At 44.4% G+C, this 17396-nt stretch overlaps 1 protein-coding gene across 1 annotated transcript; it reads right to left on the reverse strand.

Annotated features, from left to right (window-relative positions):
• Positions 1-786: 786 nt before the first annotated feature.
• Positions 787-16922, reverse strand: LOC121445810 (COMM domain-containing protein 10-like). Its single transcript, XM_041647941.1, has 5 exons — positions 16848-16922; positions 15260-15350; positions 12129-12239; positions 7443-7598; positions 787-804 (listed from the first exon to the last, which is right to left on the reverse strand). Exons 1-5 carry the CDS (start codon positions 16886-16888, stop codon positions 787-789), a joined length of 417 nt encoding a protein of 138 aa, XP_041503875.1. The 5' UTR covers positions 16889-16922.
• Positions 16923-17396: the final 474 nt, after the last annotated feature.

The raw sequence follows: 17396 nt of genomic DNA on the forward strand, positions 1-17396 counted from the left end.
TTTAAAAGGTATTTTCAAAACAAAATACAAAAACACAGCTTAGGAACAGTGCCTCAAAAAAAGTCTCAAAAACAAAAGTTATGATTTCCAAAAATACTTGACACAACAGGTTTTGCTTTTAATACGGCTCAAATGTAATAAGGGATTCTAAATAAAACTTGAATGAACAAAATTAAGAATGATGCTTATGTTCTGTGGTCTGTAAAGTAGTGAATGCCATGCCCACACAGGCATTCTGACAAATGTCTGGAAGGCACTGCCGACAGTCAGCTCTGCCGGGGAAAAACCAAAGTCGTCTATGCAGCAGTAACATCTTAGACTCCAGAGACTAAGACTGTGCTTCTGAGAAGTGAAGAGACAAAGCTGAAAATTCCTTCCAGTCAAGCATCAGAAAAAGTTATTATGAGGGTTTTTCAGGCCTCTCTCCAACTTATCAGAACTAAATAATAAGGACATAAAGAGGTGTTTCCCACTATGCTTTTCAACTACTGCTGAACTTCTCTTTGACGAGAGCACCAAGCACACACAAGGGGGAAATGCATTATGTGTCAAATGGCGCTAGAAACTGGCTCTGCATAAGAACACACAACCAGGCCCTTATATCATATTCAAAAATTAATCTTAAACCAATTAGATACTGAAATACTAGGCATAATGAATGCTACAGAGGAAAAGGTCTTTGGTAATGTTCTGGCTGGTGGTTTTTAGGATATGGAACGAAAAGCAAAGGTCACAGATAAAAACAGCAAATGGGATTTGCTAAAGTCCTTGAATAGTGAGGTGCACTCAGAAGAAAAAGGCATCCTGCAAAACGGAAAAAGATCCACACACCATATTATCTGATAAGGGTTTAGTATTCAAAAAATAAAAGAATCCAAACAAAGATCAGCAAAAAAGCAATCTAGTTTTTCAAGGGTAAAGCTGGGCTGGAGACATGACTCGCAGTGGAGAGCACTTGCTGCTTTTCCAGAGGACCCGAGTCGGGTTTCCAACCCCCACATCAGGATGCTCACAACCACCTCATGTGGCCACTCAGGCATCAGTACTAAAGAGCATAGACACACACACAGATACACACACATACACACAGATACAGAGACATAGATACACAAACACATACACACACAGATACATAGACACATACAGATACACACACACACACACATACACACATACACACACACATAAAAATTTAAAAATAATAAAGTACCCGAGTAGGTATTTTTCAGGCCTGGCAAAGGTGCTCACTGTCACACATCAGGAACACAGCAATCAAAGCCAGAGTAGAATGTCATCTCTGCATGTTAGTAAGGCTCTTATCAAGACGACAACAAGAGGAGCTGGAGAGGCAGTTCAGTGGTTAGGAGCAGTAGCTGCTCTTCCAGAGGACACCAGTTGGATTCCCAGCACCCACAACCATCCATAACTCCACTCCCAGGGGATCTGACACCCTCTTCTGAACTCACACGAGTACCAGACAAGCAAGTAGTGCACAGACATACAAGCAGGGAAAGCACCCATAAACATAAAATAAATTTTTTAAATTAAAAAAAAAAAAGCTGAGAAGGGTATAGACAGAAAGGGACCCCTGCAGGCTGTCAGCAGAAATGCAAATTGGTACATCAATTACTGAAAGCAGCAGGTGTTCCTCAAAACACTGAAAACTGCTACTGATAGATTCTGGGAACTGAAATCACTGTAATCAACTGTGTAGCTACTACTGAACCCACCAACCTACAGTGGACAGATCCAAGCTTGCGGTCACACAGACAGCCCTACTGAAACTCAAGGGCTCACATAACTAACTGATCAGGTATGGACATAAGGACAAGCTCTGTAGGAGGCAGGAGCGTCTGAGGGCAGTGGGGAGCCAGGAGAGGATGGGGCTAAAAGTGGTCACTATGCATTATATACATATACGAAACTGTCAAAGACAAATTTAATTAAGGCAAAAAGACTGAAACTAGAACTACCATGACTCAGGAAGCCCTGGCCAAGTAAATATCCAAAAGCAATGAAACTAGATTCTTGGAAAGACACCTGCACACTTACATCCATTGTAGCACGGTCCACAACAGCCAAGACACATTAACAACCTAAGTGTCCGTCAACGGATGAATGAGTAAGAAGTTGTGGCTATAGATTCACAGTGGATTATCACTCTGTCATTTAAAAAACAAATAGCTTGGAAACTGAAGAGGAAGCCCAGTGGTTCGGTGCCATGGACTTACAGGAAGGCTCAAACTCAACTGCAACTCATGTTCCAGGGATCCAACACCGTCTCCTGGCCTCTACTGATAGCAGGTACACACTTGGTACACATACAAACACAATCAATTCTTTCCATTTTCTTCCAGTCTTCCAACTTTACTTTTTTAGAGACTGTTTTTTGCTACATTACTACACTGTCCTGGTGGTCACCAAACATGTGACTCTTCTCCCTTAGACTCCCAAGCAGCTGAGATAACAGACATGCGCCTCAACATCCAGCTCACGTTTCTTTTTTCCACTCTGAATATTTCACACGTCAGCTTCCGACTCTCAAGCAGCATCTGAACTTACCATTCCCTGGGGAAGAGAAACACTGTCTCCAGGGGCAGCTGTCCAGGAGACACTGAGAACCACCTCCTGGCTAGAGCCTACAAACAGGCAGGCAGTGCAGATCCAAGCTAGACGCTGGGGAAGCAGCCCCTCATCCCAGAAGGAGAACACAAGCGAGACCAGAAGAATATGAAGAAGGGGTTCCAAATGGAGATGTTTTAAAGAAGAAAGAACTTCAAGGCAACAAAATGAAAAACTGACATCTGCACAGGAGGCAGGAAAATAAACAAGCTGAAAGAATAGGAAGCAGAGCAGAAACTCCGAGGACAAAGGAAAGAGTCATGAGGGAAAACTTGCAAACAACACAGAATGTTTCCTAGAGATCGAGAGGTAACATTTAGTGGAAGACAGCATTTTATCCCCAAAACTGGCAACCAAGTAAGAAAAGAAACTAAGGAAAAGGAGGGCTGGGGAGATGGCTTAGGCTTGGTCAGTAAAGCAACTGCTCTGTGAACCTGAAGATTTGGATTCACATTCCCAGCACCATGTGACCTGGACTCTGGGATGAAAGGAACAAGCTGATACAAGTTCACTGGCCAGCCCCATCCCACTCTAGTTGAATCAGCGAGCACTGGGTCCTGCAGAGAAACTCTGTCTCAAAAAACAAAGTGTGGGAAGGAGGAACTGAGGAAAATATCCAACGTGACCTCTAGCACTTGCACACACATGCAAACTCTCACTCATACACACACACAGGCAAACACACACACACCCAGGCACACATGCACACACACACATACACAGGCACACATGCACACACACACACATACACAGGCACACAGGCACACACACACATACACAGGCACACATGCACACACACACACATACACAGGCACACATGCACACACACACATACACAGGCACACATACACACACACACATACACAGGCACGCAAGCACTCACACACATACACAGGCACGCATGCACACACACATACACAGGCACATATGCCAACACACACACATACACAGGCACTTATGCAAACACACACACATACACAGGCACGCATGCACACACACACATACACAGGCACTTATGCAAACACACACACATACACAGGCACGCATGCACACACACACATACATAGGCACACATGCACACACACACACATACACAGGCACGCATGCACACACACACATACACAGGCACTTATGCAAACACACACACATACACAGGCACACATGCACACACACATACACAGACACACATACACACACACACATACACAGGCACACATACACACACACATACACACACACACATACACAGGTACACATACACACACACACATACACAGGCACACATACACACACACATATACAGGCACGCATGCACACACACATAGACAGGCACGCATGCACACACACATACACAGGCACGCATGCACACACACACATACACAGGCACGCATGCACACACATATACACAGGCACGCATGCACACACACACATACACAGGCACGCATGCACACACACACATAGGCACATATGCAAACACACACATATACAGGCACGCATGCACACACACATACACCGGCACACATGCACACACACACATACAAAGGCACGCATGCACACACACATACACAGGCACATATGCACACACATATACGCACATCACATCACATAAATAAAAAGGGGGAGCTGGTGTGGGATTCCCCTCTGTTTGCTGTGATTTCCATTGGTTAATAAAGAAACTGCTTTGAGACTATAGCAGAGCAGGGCAGAACAGAGCTAGGCAGGGAAAACTAAACTGAATGTTGGGAGAAAGAGGGCAGAGTCAGGCGAATCCATGAAGCCCCGCCAGAGACAGACACCGAAGCTTTACCATGTAAGCCATAGCCTCACGGCAATACACTGATAATGGAGATAGGTTAGTTTAGGATATGAGTTTGCCAAAAATACGTTTAAGCTATTGGCCAAACGTACTGCAAATAATATGGTTTCTGTGTCATTATTTCGGGGCTGAGCAGCTGGAAACAAAGAAGCAGCCTCCTACAACAGGGAACTGATAGATTTGGGGGGAGGAGAAGTCTCGATTCACCAATATTGTAAATATGATCATAAAAATGCACTTGAAAATAATTGAAAGACATTTATTTTTTAAAGTTTCTATCCCTAATTAGTGAACTACCAAAGTCACAGGGCAGGTCAATACAGATCGGAAAGTAAAGGCATACAAAGCTTGCTAGCAATCCTTGGGTTCAATCTCCACTGTCACAAAAACAGTATTTTTAAAGAGTTAACTGATTTCTATTTCCAGGATCTAATCATAAACAATGGAAACCAACATTCCAAAAATAGCATCATTTATAACAGCTTTAAAAACAGAAGAAAAGGGGCTGGAGAGATGGCTCAGTGGCTAAGAGCATTGCCTGCTCTTCCAAAGGTCCTGAGTTCAATTCCCAGCAACCACATGGTGGCTCACAACCATCTGTAATGAGGTCTGGTGCCCTCCTCTGGCCTGCAGACATACATGCAGACAGAATATTGTATACATAATAAATAAATAAATATTAAAAACAAAAAACAGAAGAAAATACTGCACTAAAAAAATAACAAAATATGCATAGGATCTGTATTAAAAATAAAGAACACTGACAAAAGAAATAAAAAAATTATTCCTCTACAAATTCACCATTAAAGCCGGGCGGTGTTGGCGCACGCCTTTAATCCCAGCACTCGGGAGGCAGAGGCAGGCGGATCTCTGTGAGTTCGAGACCAGCCTGGTCTACAGAGCTAGTTCCAGGACAGGCTCCAAAGCCACAGAGAAACCCTGTCTCAAAAAAAAAAACACACAAAAAAAAAATTCACCATTAAATCAAATACAATCCTAGTAAATATATAGCAGGGTTGTTTGTAGAGACTAAAAGCTGATTTTTCAAATTTATATGTAAGAGCAAGAAACCAGAATACCTCAAAAAATATGAAAATGAGAACAAAGCCATTGGTCTCAGACTATTTTTTAATTGTGTATGTGCACACACAAGTGCCACATGTATGAAGGGGCCTGCGTAGGACTGCATAGGGATCTGATCCCAGGGAGCTAGAGTTACAGGTTTCTGTGAGCCACCCGACATGGGTCCTTTGAAAGGGCAGCAAGCGTTCTTAACTGTGAGCAGTCTCTCCCGCCCCACTTAGAGCCTCCACTAGCTTTTTTTTGGAGGGGGGGCACACTGAGACAAGATCTCTTTCTATGTAGCCCTGGCTATCCTGGAACTCACCGTGTAGATCAGGCTGGCCTCAGTTTCAGAGATCCCCCTGCCTCTGCCTCCTGAGTGCTGTGATTACAGGTGTACACCACCACGCTTGGCCCTCTGACAATTAAGGCAGAGGGATACACTGACAAGGACAGACAAATAGACCAGAGGAATCAGAGAATTTAGAAAAAGACTTAGACAAATACACGAACTAATTTGACAGAGGGCAGAAGCAATTTGGAGACAAAAGGACAATGTCCATAACACTATTGTAATAATGCTGACTGCAGACATGAACTTTGATCTATGCCTGGAACCTTAACCAAGAGTAGCTCAAAATGGATCTCAGACTTACATCAACACTGTATAAAACATTGAACAAGGAACAAAAGAGGAAACAACTATAAAACTGGATCCGTCTATAAGTTCTCTGGCACAAAACTGATCATGGAGTCAAGAACATCCCCAGCGATACATGGAGATTCAACATAATTAAAGCTTTGGCTGTGTGGGACACACTACTATGAAAAAAAAAAAAGAAAGAACTACAGACTGACAGAAACACTGTCCAATCACAGATGTCACAGAGATCTGCAATTGGAACTTCAACTGGAATTCCAGTTCCAAGTGAAGGGAAGGCAGGCAAGCATCTCCATACGTTAAAACTGAGAAAATGCATTTCTATAGGATGTATGCCTACATATAACAAGGTTTGTGCCTGGAATACAATGAGATTTGTATCTCTGTCTTCCCAAGTATGGGGTATGTTTAAGCAGACACCTTACTACAGAATACATAAGCACGCCAAGTGCATAAAAAGCTACCAAAGCTGTGTTTTAAAAACACAAGATAACACCACAAACCTAATGCAATGCTTTTAAGAAAAAGACAAACAGAAAAGCAACTGGCAGTACTGAGTGCTGAAAAGAGTTTGGAACGGCTGATCCCAGTGCGTTCCTAGTGATGCAGAACAACGCTATTCCTTCACAGACGCTCCTGAACGGCAGAGCGTACATTGTACGCTCCAATGTACAATAAATAGGTGGAAAAAAATCTTTAGCAACATATCAGCAAATCAAACCAGCAGCATATTCAAAAGATGACACATGAGATTTAGCTCAGGAGCACAAAAGTGTTTCCATTTCAGAAGATTAGTGCAATACAAAAGTATGAGTAGGAAAAGGTAAAATCTGCCCAATCATGCCCACCCCTGTGAGGTTAGGCTTGAGGGGCGCCTGTGATACCGCTAACTTTACAGCTCTCCTAGTGCTTGGGCTATAGGAGCTGACAGATGCTAAGTCAGCACCTACAGCATGCAAGGGGTTCTTTTCAGCACTAATGCAGACGCACAAAAGACAAGAAAGAATTAGACTCAGTAAATGTTAAAAACAAGCCTCACATGAGAAGGCAGGGAATCACTGTCAGAGGGTATAAGGAGACAATCTCATTCCTATTCTTAAATTATGGAGGCATATTTTATACATCCAAAATTAAATAATATGGCAACAAATCTTCTAATATGTAGAAAAACTTAAACAGGAATATCTGACTTGTCTTTCTGCCTTACTTTATCTCTTACCAAAATATTATCATTTTTAAGACTAGCTGTTATAATTTTTGTTTTGACAGAATGCCCTGTACCTTGTGAGGACCCAGAATCCTCTGCCTGAACTTTTCAACCGTTTCTGGACCCATAGTCGACCAAGCGTTGGCAAAGGCTTCTGCTTTGTCTTGTGTAAGATGAATATTCTCCAGTTGCTGCTGAAGTGCTGCTGGTTTCAAGTTGTGGTACACTGCCTGTCAAAGAGGAGGAGGTACAGACATCCTCAGGCTCATGCAAAGACCTTGAGCGGTTAGCAATACAGAAGTATTTAAAACAAATTAAATATTCCATGTGTGTGTGTGTGTGTGTGTGTGTGTGTGCGCGCGCGCGCGTGCGCGTGCACATGCCTAAGTTCACAGCCTGTGGCAGCAAAAGGCACTGGATCACTGGAGCTGTACCTATGGTGCTAATGCTGGAAACTGAATTTGGGTTCCCTGCAAAAGCAGTAAGTGCTCTTAACTGCTGAGCCATCTATCCAGTCCCCCGCACTAAAACAGTTTAAATCAAATAGACTCCATGGCCCTCTTGCAGGCATTTTCAACAGTTCTATTAGTAACAATATACAAAACATGAGCTAAAAATCATAGTTAATAAGCCTAACTCGCTCAGGCTAAATGTTTCGTTTTGCTTGTGGTTAAATAATACTAAAATTACTTAGTAATTTATTTCACATAATTAAAGTGTTCTTAACTGTGAGCAGTCTCTCCTGCCCCACTTAGAGCCTCCACTAGCTTTTTTTTTGGGGGGGGGGCACACTGAGACAAGATCTCTTTCTATGTAGCCCTGGCTATCCTGGAACTCACCGTGTAGATCAGGCTGGCCTCAGTTTCAGGTCTCTGCAAACCGACTTTTCCCAAGGAGTCCTCAAAACTACCTTTATCTACCAACCAAAGTTTTACATAACAAAAGGAAATTCTAAAATAACTCCAACAATACCTGTTCTGTTCTTACATTAACTGAGGACAACTTTCCCACAAAACCCAACCTGTGATGTTCTGTTTATCCTTTTTCTACTGAAGGTTCACCAGAGCTTAAGAACCAGTCATCATTATAATCCACGCTCAGGTTTGAACATGAAGTGTCCCTCACAGGTTCAGGCGCCTGAGTACTTGGTGTCAGCTAGCGGCATTCTCTTTGGAAGACACAGAACCTTTTAACAGGTGTTCTCATTGCCCCAGCCACAAGGGGCTCCCACCTCGATGATTTCCCAAATGGATTATATTCCCTGAAACACCATCAACCAAAATAAATCTTCAGATATCTAACAAACAAGAGAGGAAGGTAGTATAAGGAGTGGGGCTGTTGCTGTGATAAGCCTGACCGTGGGATTGGCAGACCTTTGTCATCGGTGTATGGGAAGAATATAGGTGAAAGAGTTTAGTCACTGGCTAGGAAAGATCCAGAACACTGCAGGGAGAACGTAAGGTTGATTCTGAGAGAAATGCCGACAGGAACGGCATGCTCAAGAGGTTTCAGAGACGAACAAGGACTCTATCAGAAGCAGAATCCAAGCCATTCATGTTACTTCCTGACGAGCCATGTGGGTACATTCCACCTGTGTCCTAAAATCTGAGTGAGGCTACATTAAAAAATAATGGGCTGGAGCTGAAGAGAGGGCCCAGCAATTTAAGAGCACTAACTGCTCTTCCAGAAGATGTGGGCTCAGTTCCCAGCACCCTGTGGCAGCTCACAACTGTCTGCAACTCCAGTTTCACACTCTCTTCTGGCCTCTGAGGGCACGAGACATGCACACGGTGCACAGAAATATATGCAGACAAAACACCCATAAACAGAAAGTAAAACAAGAATAATTGATTAATATGCTTGACGAAGGAAATTTCAAGGCAGTATACAGTCTGTGACATGGTTACTGCTCACTGCCCTTAGCCAGGTTTTATAAGAAGAAGTAGAGAGAGAAAACACAGAAAAAAAGAAGATGGAACACAACCAGAATTAAGGACAGGACAGGCACGATGGATGCAGACACAGTGGCTCTGATTGCTAGAGACTAATGATTAAGGAGAACCCTGGTCCTGCACACTTTGCACTGGGTCGACAGGAACGATGTCCTGGGAACAAGATGTGGCCCACTGAAGGCTCTAGGGCATAAAATTGAAAAAATCGCACAGTGCCTAAACAGAGACCACTCCAGAGCACACAGCTGGAACACGGTTGCCTGGGGGAGTGGTCTCTCACACAAAAGATGCTGCAGCTATGGTAAATGGACGCTAAGCTACAGTTCAGTCCTTGTGGCAGAAACTGGCAGCAGCCCCCACACGGTACTGGCTCTGCGGGTATGCAGAATGCAGGAGTTACACCACTGTGGACATTCGCAGAGGTCAGACAAGGTGTAACGGGGTGAGACTCCCTGTATGGAGGGCCTGACTAGGCTGTACATGATGATGACGATGAACCTGAGGTGGCATCCACGGAGGAAAGCTGCAGGTGCCAAGTGAAGCGGGGTCAGGATAGAGGCCCATATGTGCCGCAGGAAGCAGAGATGTGGATATGGGGCTGCCTAAGTCCACTGGAACCCAAATGATGCCACTGTGAGCTCCAGACACTAGACATGGAACTGCAGAGCTTGGTGTTTCCGATGTGTGGCAGTCTTGTTTGGGTCCAGACTTTCCAGTCCTCCTCTTTAAAATAGGAATCATTACCCTGCATTACTGAACATTAAAAATACGTAACTTGGTGCTTGTTTAACAAGTTCTCAGAGCTAAGAGCCTGCTCTGAGTTTCAGAAGGGACTTTGATCTTAGGACCTTTAAAGAGCTTTAACTTAAGACTATGGGGATTGTCTTAGTTAGGGTTTCTATTGCTGTGAAGAAATGCCATGACCACAGCAACTCTTACAAAGGGAAACATTACAAAGGGAAACTTACAAAGGGTTTCAGAGGTTTAGTTGACTATCTCCATGGCGGGGAGCATGGCAGCTGGGAGTACGGCAGCATCCAAGTAGACACAATGCTGGAGAATTCTACACCTTGAGCCAAAGGCAACAGGTGTTGTCCTTTTCTTTACACTGTTGCTGCCTTTTAAGCGACAGCTGTCCTATCAGCAACTGCAACTCCACAGCTACCAGCAGTTCTGCTGCAAAAGCTGCAGCCTGAGGGAACAGAACTCCCTCAGGCACTGACTCTTTCAAAGCTACAAAGGGAATTTATCTAAATCTCTGTCCCTCTACAGAAATCGAGAGTCAAAGGTTGAGGTGGAATTCTATGCCTCACAGAGGCTGAATAGCAAGTAGCTCACCTCCTCAGTCTCTCAAGAAGCCCTCATTCTTCTCCTCAACCCTACTTAAAACCCTGGCTCTCCCTACAACTTCCAGTTGGCCACTTGCTGACGCAGCCTCCTGACTGCAGGTGAATTTTATTTAATCAAACACATCTTTGCATCATTAAACAAATGTTCCAGCGCGTAAACCAAAGTGACTCACCTTAAAACAATATTCTACAACAAACAGGAAGTAAACTGTCTCACTGGGCATGCCTTGAGCATATATGAGCCCTCAAAGCCCGCCTCCACAGTGACGTACTTTCTCCAACAAGACCACACCTACTTCTCCTAACATCTCCTAACAGTGCCGCTCCCTTTGAAGGCCATTTTCCTGAACCACTACAGGGATGTTTGGATTTGGACTTAATTCTTATTTCTGTATGAGATATGATGAGTATATGGAGGCAAAGGATGGACCGTTACAGCTTCAGTCTGAAGGCTTCCTCACAGGCTGGTGTATTTAAAGGCTGGGTGGCTAGCTGGTGTCTGTTTTGGGAGACTGTGAACCTTTAGGACGGGGGCCCTTACTGTGCCACTGGAGAGCGGGTCATACGGGTTAGAGCCCAGCTCCAGCTGCAGGGCAGGCTCCACACTTCCTGATCTTCAGAAACTACGAGTACTATACCTTACCTTCCTAACTCCATGGACAGGAATGTCCATGGAAACATCACCACGTCTTCTCCCTACTCACTGGCTCGAACTGTACACCTTCCTAAAGCTGTTTCCTCAGATGTTTCCCCTGACAACATACCATCTATCGCCTCCTTCGGGTGGCGCCAGCTGCCTGACAGCGTGTCCTAAGAGTGTCTGCTGCCGACAATGTGCAGTACTGCTGGATCTTTTATTTCACAAATATCCTATCTAATAAACTGATAGGAATTTATTAAAACTCTACGTTAAGTTCAGCTGTGTGCTAGGCTTATAAAAGAGGTGCAGAAGATAAGATTCTTGCCCGTAATATAGTCAAATCTGTGGACAGAATCCAAACTGACCCATGTGAAGCAATGGAAGACTAACATGAGCCCTGCTGTAAGGGGCAAAGAAACACAAAGGACAGTGACCAGACTACGCGATCCAGACTGAAGTGACAGAACTTGAACAGGAAGGAAAATAATGAGATTAGTTTGAGAAGAAAAGGTACAGAAAGGAAATTCAGCAGTTAAAAAAAAAAAGCAACATCATTTCTTTCCTGTATCCTCCTAATCAAATGCATGCCAGCAAATCACCTGTTCAACTTCTACAACGGAAAGTATTCATATTTCCAACTATACCAAGAAACAATGAGTTAAAATCAGACGAAGGCCCAATTCGCATTGCTATAATATTTACTACTACTATATCATATTTACTTTTGCAGAATAAAATACTACATAAAAATATAGAAAGCCACAGATATTAAAGTCATGAAAATATGCAATAAGTAGGAAATTAAGGCAATAAAAATACCTGCTCCAAAACAAACGCTATTGTTTCCAGAATCAGATGCAGTTCTTGTTTCTCTAGAGAGAACGCAGCCTGAAGTTTCTCCTCCTCTTCTTCACTGAAGCTGCTCTCGGCCTACAAACACAGAAGCAGTCAGCCCAGAGTGCGTTCACAAGACTCACTTATACAGGAAAAGGGAACCTAAGAGGAAAGTAAGTCCACGGCAAAAGCAAACTGGCGTGCTTATAATCTAAATTAAGACACGCGTTCTGAACCACAGTGAGTGGAATGAAACACACTTTCCGTGGTGATGTGACTGATGGCCGGAAACCTGAGCTGAGAAAAGGATGGCTTTTCTGCTTAAATGTTAGGCCACCTCAGACATCAGTGCTTTGTCTCTGATATCTGGTTTTCTTAATTCTCTCACTTCATCTCACTAGCAGTCACTACGTGAGACTGCTGCCCCCCATCACAGCAGCACCTCGGTCCCCCACTTCACCTTCACTAGTCTGGATGTTTCTAGCGTGCCTGGTCAGGCACCCTGACAGCTGGCTCCGCAGAGCGAAGCCCACAGCAGTGACATCAACAGGTTTCACGTGGGGACCTAAATTCTCTGCTACAGGGTCTAACACGGAGGGTTTTTTGTCAGATGAGTGGTAACTACTAATTAAGATGACAGGCCACAAATGACTGTGAGTTCTCAGCTACAGAAGCTTGTGTGACTTCCCTCAGCTCATCCCAATGCAGAAGTGCTGGCGTGCAAGATGAGGCACACTACAGACTGTGATTCTGCCTGTCTCACCACCTACAGCACAAATCTACTACAGGCATGAACTTAGAGCTCCTAGGCTAGCGTTCCATTTCTCATGAGAAAGAAAAGAATTAACTCCAAATGCATACACTGAGTGCCAACTGTGTAATGAGTAATGTATTGGGGAAGGGAGCTATATAGGTAAGGGAAGAAAAGACTCTAGAGGCTATAGGTAGAAAGACTGGTGAAGAAGTTTAGGGATTTGGGTGTCTTCTGAGAAACAAGTGCTTGCAACACACTACTACGGTGAACTGAGAATCAACCGATTATTCTGGAAGCAGAGAGAAGAGAATACCATCGTGCTTGAGAATGAGATTTGCAAAATTCTTAAAGGGTGATGTTCTCTCGGTGAAGCAGGGAACAAGGACACTGGGACGTAGGGAGAGGGATGTGTACACAATACATGGTTGAAAGGCCCTAGAACACTGCAGGGACTGTGCACTGTCCAGGGTGATTGCAGGTGCAAAGCAGGGAGAGCACAGGCCACCGCCGTACGCTAATGGATCTCACACGCAGTGTTGAGAGCACAGGCCACCGCCATACGCTAATGGATCTCACACGCAATGTTGAGGGGTTTGGAGTTTTCTCCGTCTGGTAAGGGACAGCCACTGACGTTTTTAAATGCTGTTAAATATGGTCAACATTTTTAAAAGAGAAAAACATTTATAAACATTACTGAAATAGTATTATTAGGAATCAATCATGAGCTAGAAAAATGGCTCAGTGGATAAGAGAGCTTGCTGCTCTTGCAGAAGATCCGTGTTCAGTCCCCAGCACCCACATAAAGTGGTTCACAACCACCTCTATCTCCAGAGGAGAAGCACTCATAAGTATTAAAAAAAAAATAGATCAAAATCAAGAATATTATGAGTAACAGATACTAGTCCAAAGCTAGGAAACAATAAGGATCTAAAATAAACTATGTGGAGAATTTGATTTGAGAACAATTCAGGTTGTCTCCTGGCCAATAAAGAAAAGAAAGTTAAGAGTCTTGATATAACTTAATGTTGGTACCTACAATCACGCAGAGCGTGTAGCAGGTGCTCCACGAACATGCCCAATAAAAAACATGAGTTGAACTGGTTACCAAACATCCACATGGCCAAACCAACTGTGCCCTTGAAATAAAAGCAAAGAGAAAAATCAAAGATTAAATACTGTGTGAGATGCTGTGGAATAGTCCTGCTGCACACTGTAAAAATGTGTTGATCTCATTGTTAATAAAAGGTTGATTGGCTGATAGCTAGGCGGGATTTTCGGGACAGAGAGAATGCTGGAAAGAAGAAGGCGGAGTCTTGAAGAGTCTTAAGAGGTACAGAGAGAAGCAAGATGAGCATGCCATGTTGAAAGAAGGTACAGTCACGTGGCATAGGGTAGATAAGAGATATGAATTAATTATAATATAAGAGCTAGTAACCAGCCAGAGCTATCAGTTGAGTATTTATAACTAAAATTAAGCTTCTTTGTGGTTATTTGGAAGCCAGCTGATGAGACAGAACAGTCTGACAGTCCTGACAAAAACTCCACCTACAGTTAGAAGAAATACTGACTGAATTATTTCTAAGATTTATTGATTATTTGTTTATGTGTGGATGGTGAAGAAACACTGACTGAGTTATTTTTAATTTATTATTGTATATGTATCCATGCTACCTGCATGACTTTATACGCACCATATGCATGCAGGAGCCCAAGAAAGCCAGAAGAAGGCATCAAATCCCTGGAAGAGGAGTTACAGGTGGCTATGAGCCACTAAGTGGGTGCTAGGGACCAAACATAAATCCTCTGCAAGAACAGTTCGTGCTCTTGACCACTGAGCCATCTCTCCAGCCCTGGGCTAACCATCTTCACCAGGAAGAATGCCATCAGCCTTTTCCTAGAGCGTGTTCCGTAGAACATTATATAAAAGATAAAACAATTCCAAAGTCAAGCCTTCGTCCTTAACATATGACCAAACAACAGTATGGCTCAGCTTTGTTTTTTTGTTTTTTGGGTTTTTTTTTTTTTGGTTTTCGAGACAGGGTTTCTCCGTAGCTTTTTGGTTCCTGTCCTGGAACTGGCTCCTGTAGACCAGGCTGGCCTCGAACTCACAGAGATCCCCCTGTCTCTGCCTCCCGAGTGCTTGGATTAAAGGCGTGCATCACCACCGCTCGGCAAGGCTCCACTTTTTAAAAGTTAATATGGAATACAAAGTTTCCCAAACTTGACCAGAGAACATTATCGAATCTTCCACAGATCCCGAGAACACACTAGAGAACAATGTTTCTCACAGTTCTCCAAATAATAGCAGCATGCTTCGGGTCACCAGAGGGGTCACAAGCCACAGGAATACCGAAATGCAAACCTTCAGGTGGAGCTTTTGAAGAATTCGGCTAAGAAGGCGCGGGAATCTTCCAGTATCTATTGCGTTTATCAGCGGCACCGCTTTCTTCATGCTAAACAAATTTGCAAACAAAGTTTCAAAGTAAGCTTTTAAGTGTATTTGCCGTTACTGTCTATACATTTTTATGTCAACAACCCTGGTAGCTGCGTCCTCTTAGTGAAATAAAGTGACATGAGTGACAGCCAGGTAATCAATCCAAGTATTTCCAAAAAGAGCCCTCTCCCCAAAAGCATTCCTGTTGAAAAGTACATTTGACAATTTTCTCTTCCCAGGCAAATTGCTTGGGAAGGTACACACCCTGTCAGGGAACGGTTGTAATTGAGCAATGGGAAGGAATGCTACCACTTAATCCAAAATAAACTCTGAAAGGACTGTGAAAAAGGATGAAGCAAATTAGGGGATTACACCAAAACCATAAAGGATAATGATGGCGCATAACGGTGGGGGAAGAGTAAAGACAACACACGTGCAGCTACTTTAAAACCCGTGTCACCTGTAATAACCAATTTCAAATTGTGTGGTAAGCACAGCTGCGCACACACCGACTATGCCTGCACAGCGTTGTGTTCCCCCAGGACAAGAGTTTGAAGAAAAGTGGCTTTTCAGATCCTCTCACAGAAGGAAAAACTTTAAAATACCGACTGTCTTCTTCCCAATGGGGGAAGCGTTGTGTTCACCCTTCGATATTTGCCTGCATAAATGAGTGTTTCTTCTGCCTCCACAAATTGAGTCGGGTTTGGCGGAAATAATTCTGTTTTAATGGGGGGAATCTGAGCAGGGTATGGTGGGGTGGCTAAACAGTGCCAGCTTGTTGGGAGGGGAAGACTGCGCGGATCTTGGGTCCACGAGTTTGAGGCCAGTCTTGGCAACATAGTAAGAATCACTCGGCCAACGAAAATCTTTTAAACTGGGGTTTGCATCACCACCAGAGCCAGCCAGTCTCAGGTAACACACCGAGAAACCTAAAAAGTACATAAAATGAAAACACTAGTAATGGTGCCAAGACTGGCTAAATATGACACTAATGCCTGAGCTATCTGACCTTGCTTTCACGGGGCTATTAACGTATGTTATTTGTTAATCACAGCGTGAGCCTTTGTCACCATCATCGGGTCTGAAATAACATTAAAAATACAGACTATTCTCCCAAGAAACTAGACAAAATTCAGGGGGCATCTAGTGACTTCTACTACCCGTCAGTCTCTCCGGTACAGAACAAGGCAGCCAAGGCTGCAAACTTGGAGCAATAACCACTCCAGAATGGAAGCATGCTGCTCCCACGCCTCTCTCCCCGCCCGCCCACCACCCTCTTCCACGCCCCCGCCCACCCTCCTCGCCCCGCCCACGATCTCCCCCCACCGCCCGCCCACCCCTCCCTCGCCCCGCCCACGCCCTCCTCCGCGCCCCTATCCTCGCAGCTCCACTCCGGCTCCGGCTCCGGCTCCCCGACCGCGGTCGACCGCACCGCAGCAGCAGGCGGCGGCTGCACCCCCTGCTCCCGCCCCAACAGGTTACCCCCGCGAGGCGGGGCGCTCAGCCTGACCGCTACCTGGGACTCTCCGGCAAAATCACCGCCGCGGACGCCGCCATCCTCAAAGCTTCCTCGCCCGCGCGACTGTCAGCTGTGCACAATCCAGCCAATGACGGCCAGCCTGACGGAAGCCCGGAAGGGCCAAGTCGTGCCGCCGGGGAATTTGCGCTAAAGAGCTGCAGCGAGCAGGACTTCGGGAGGCTTGTGTGTGGTCCCGAAAGGAAGAGGAAGATCATGGTCATTTCTGTCATTCTGATCGTTTCGGAATCCTGGCTGTACATGTATATTTATGTTTATTTATATATCTGCATCCCTGGCTAGGCGTATGTGTTTATGTGTGCGTTTTATGCACGTGTATTCATTGCTGTGCATACACAGTCATAGTATATGTAGCATTTCCTTTTTTTTTTTTTTTAGACTTAGTGGAGGATTTAAGCAAGCTTTGAGGCGTCTACCGATAGAGAAATGGGCCAAGGAGAATCCCCTGTCAGAAGAAGTTTATGCTACCAACTCTATGCTATTGACCCCTCCTGTGCCTGCATCCCCAGAGTCCTTTGCAGGACACCA

The sequence above is a fragment of the Microtus oregoni genome, unplaced genomic scaffold (genome assembly GCF_018167655.1).
Source record: "Microtus oregoni isolate MIOR12 unplaced genomic scaffold, Mior012 000901F_ref0000258, whole genome shotgun sequence".
Taxonomy (NCBI): domain Eukaryota; kingdom Metazoa; phylum Chordata; class Mammalia; order Rodentia; family Cricetidae; genus Microtus; species Microtus oregoni.

Bases quoted from the DNA above. Each gene is read 5' to 3' on its own strand.
- LOC121445810 (XM_041647941.1), bottom strand. From the start codon at position 16,888: ATGGCGGCGTCCGCGGCGGTGATTTTGCCGGAGAGTCCCAG. The intron at 15,351-16,847 runs GTAGCGGTCAGG...AAATTTGTTTAG, and splicing joins ATTTTGCCGGAGAGTCCCAG to CATGAAGAAAGCGGTGCCGC. The intron at 12,240-15,259 runs GTTTGCATTTCG...CTGTGTTTGTAG, and splicing joins TTCAAAAGCTCCACCTGAAG to GCCGAGAGCAGCTTCAGTGA.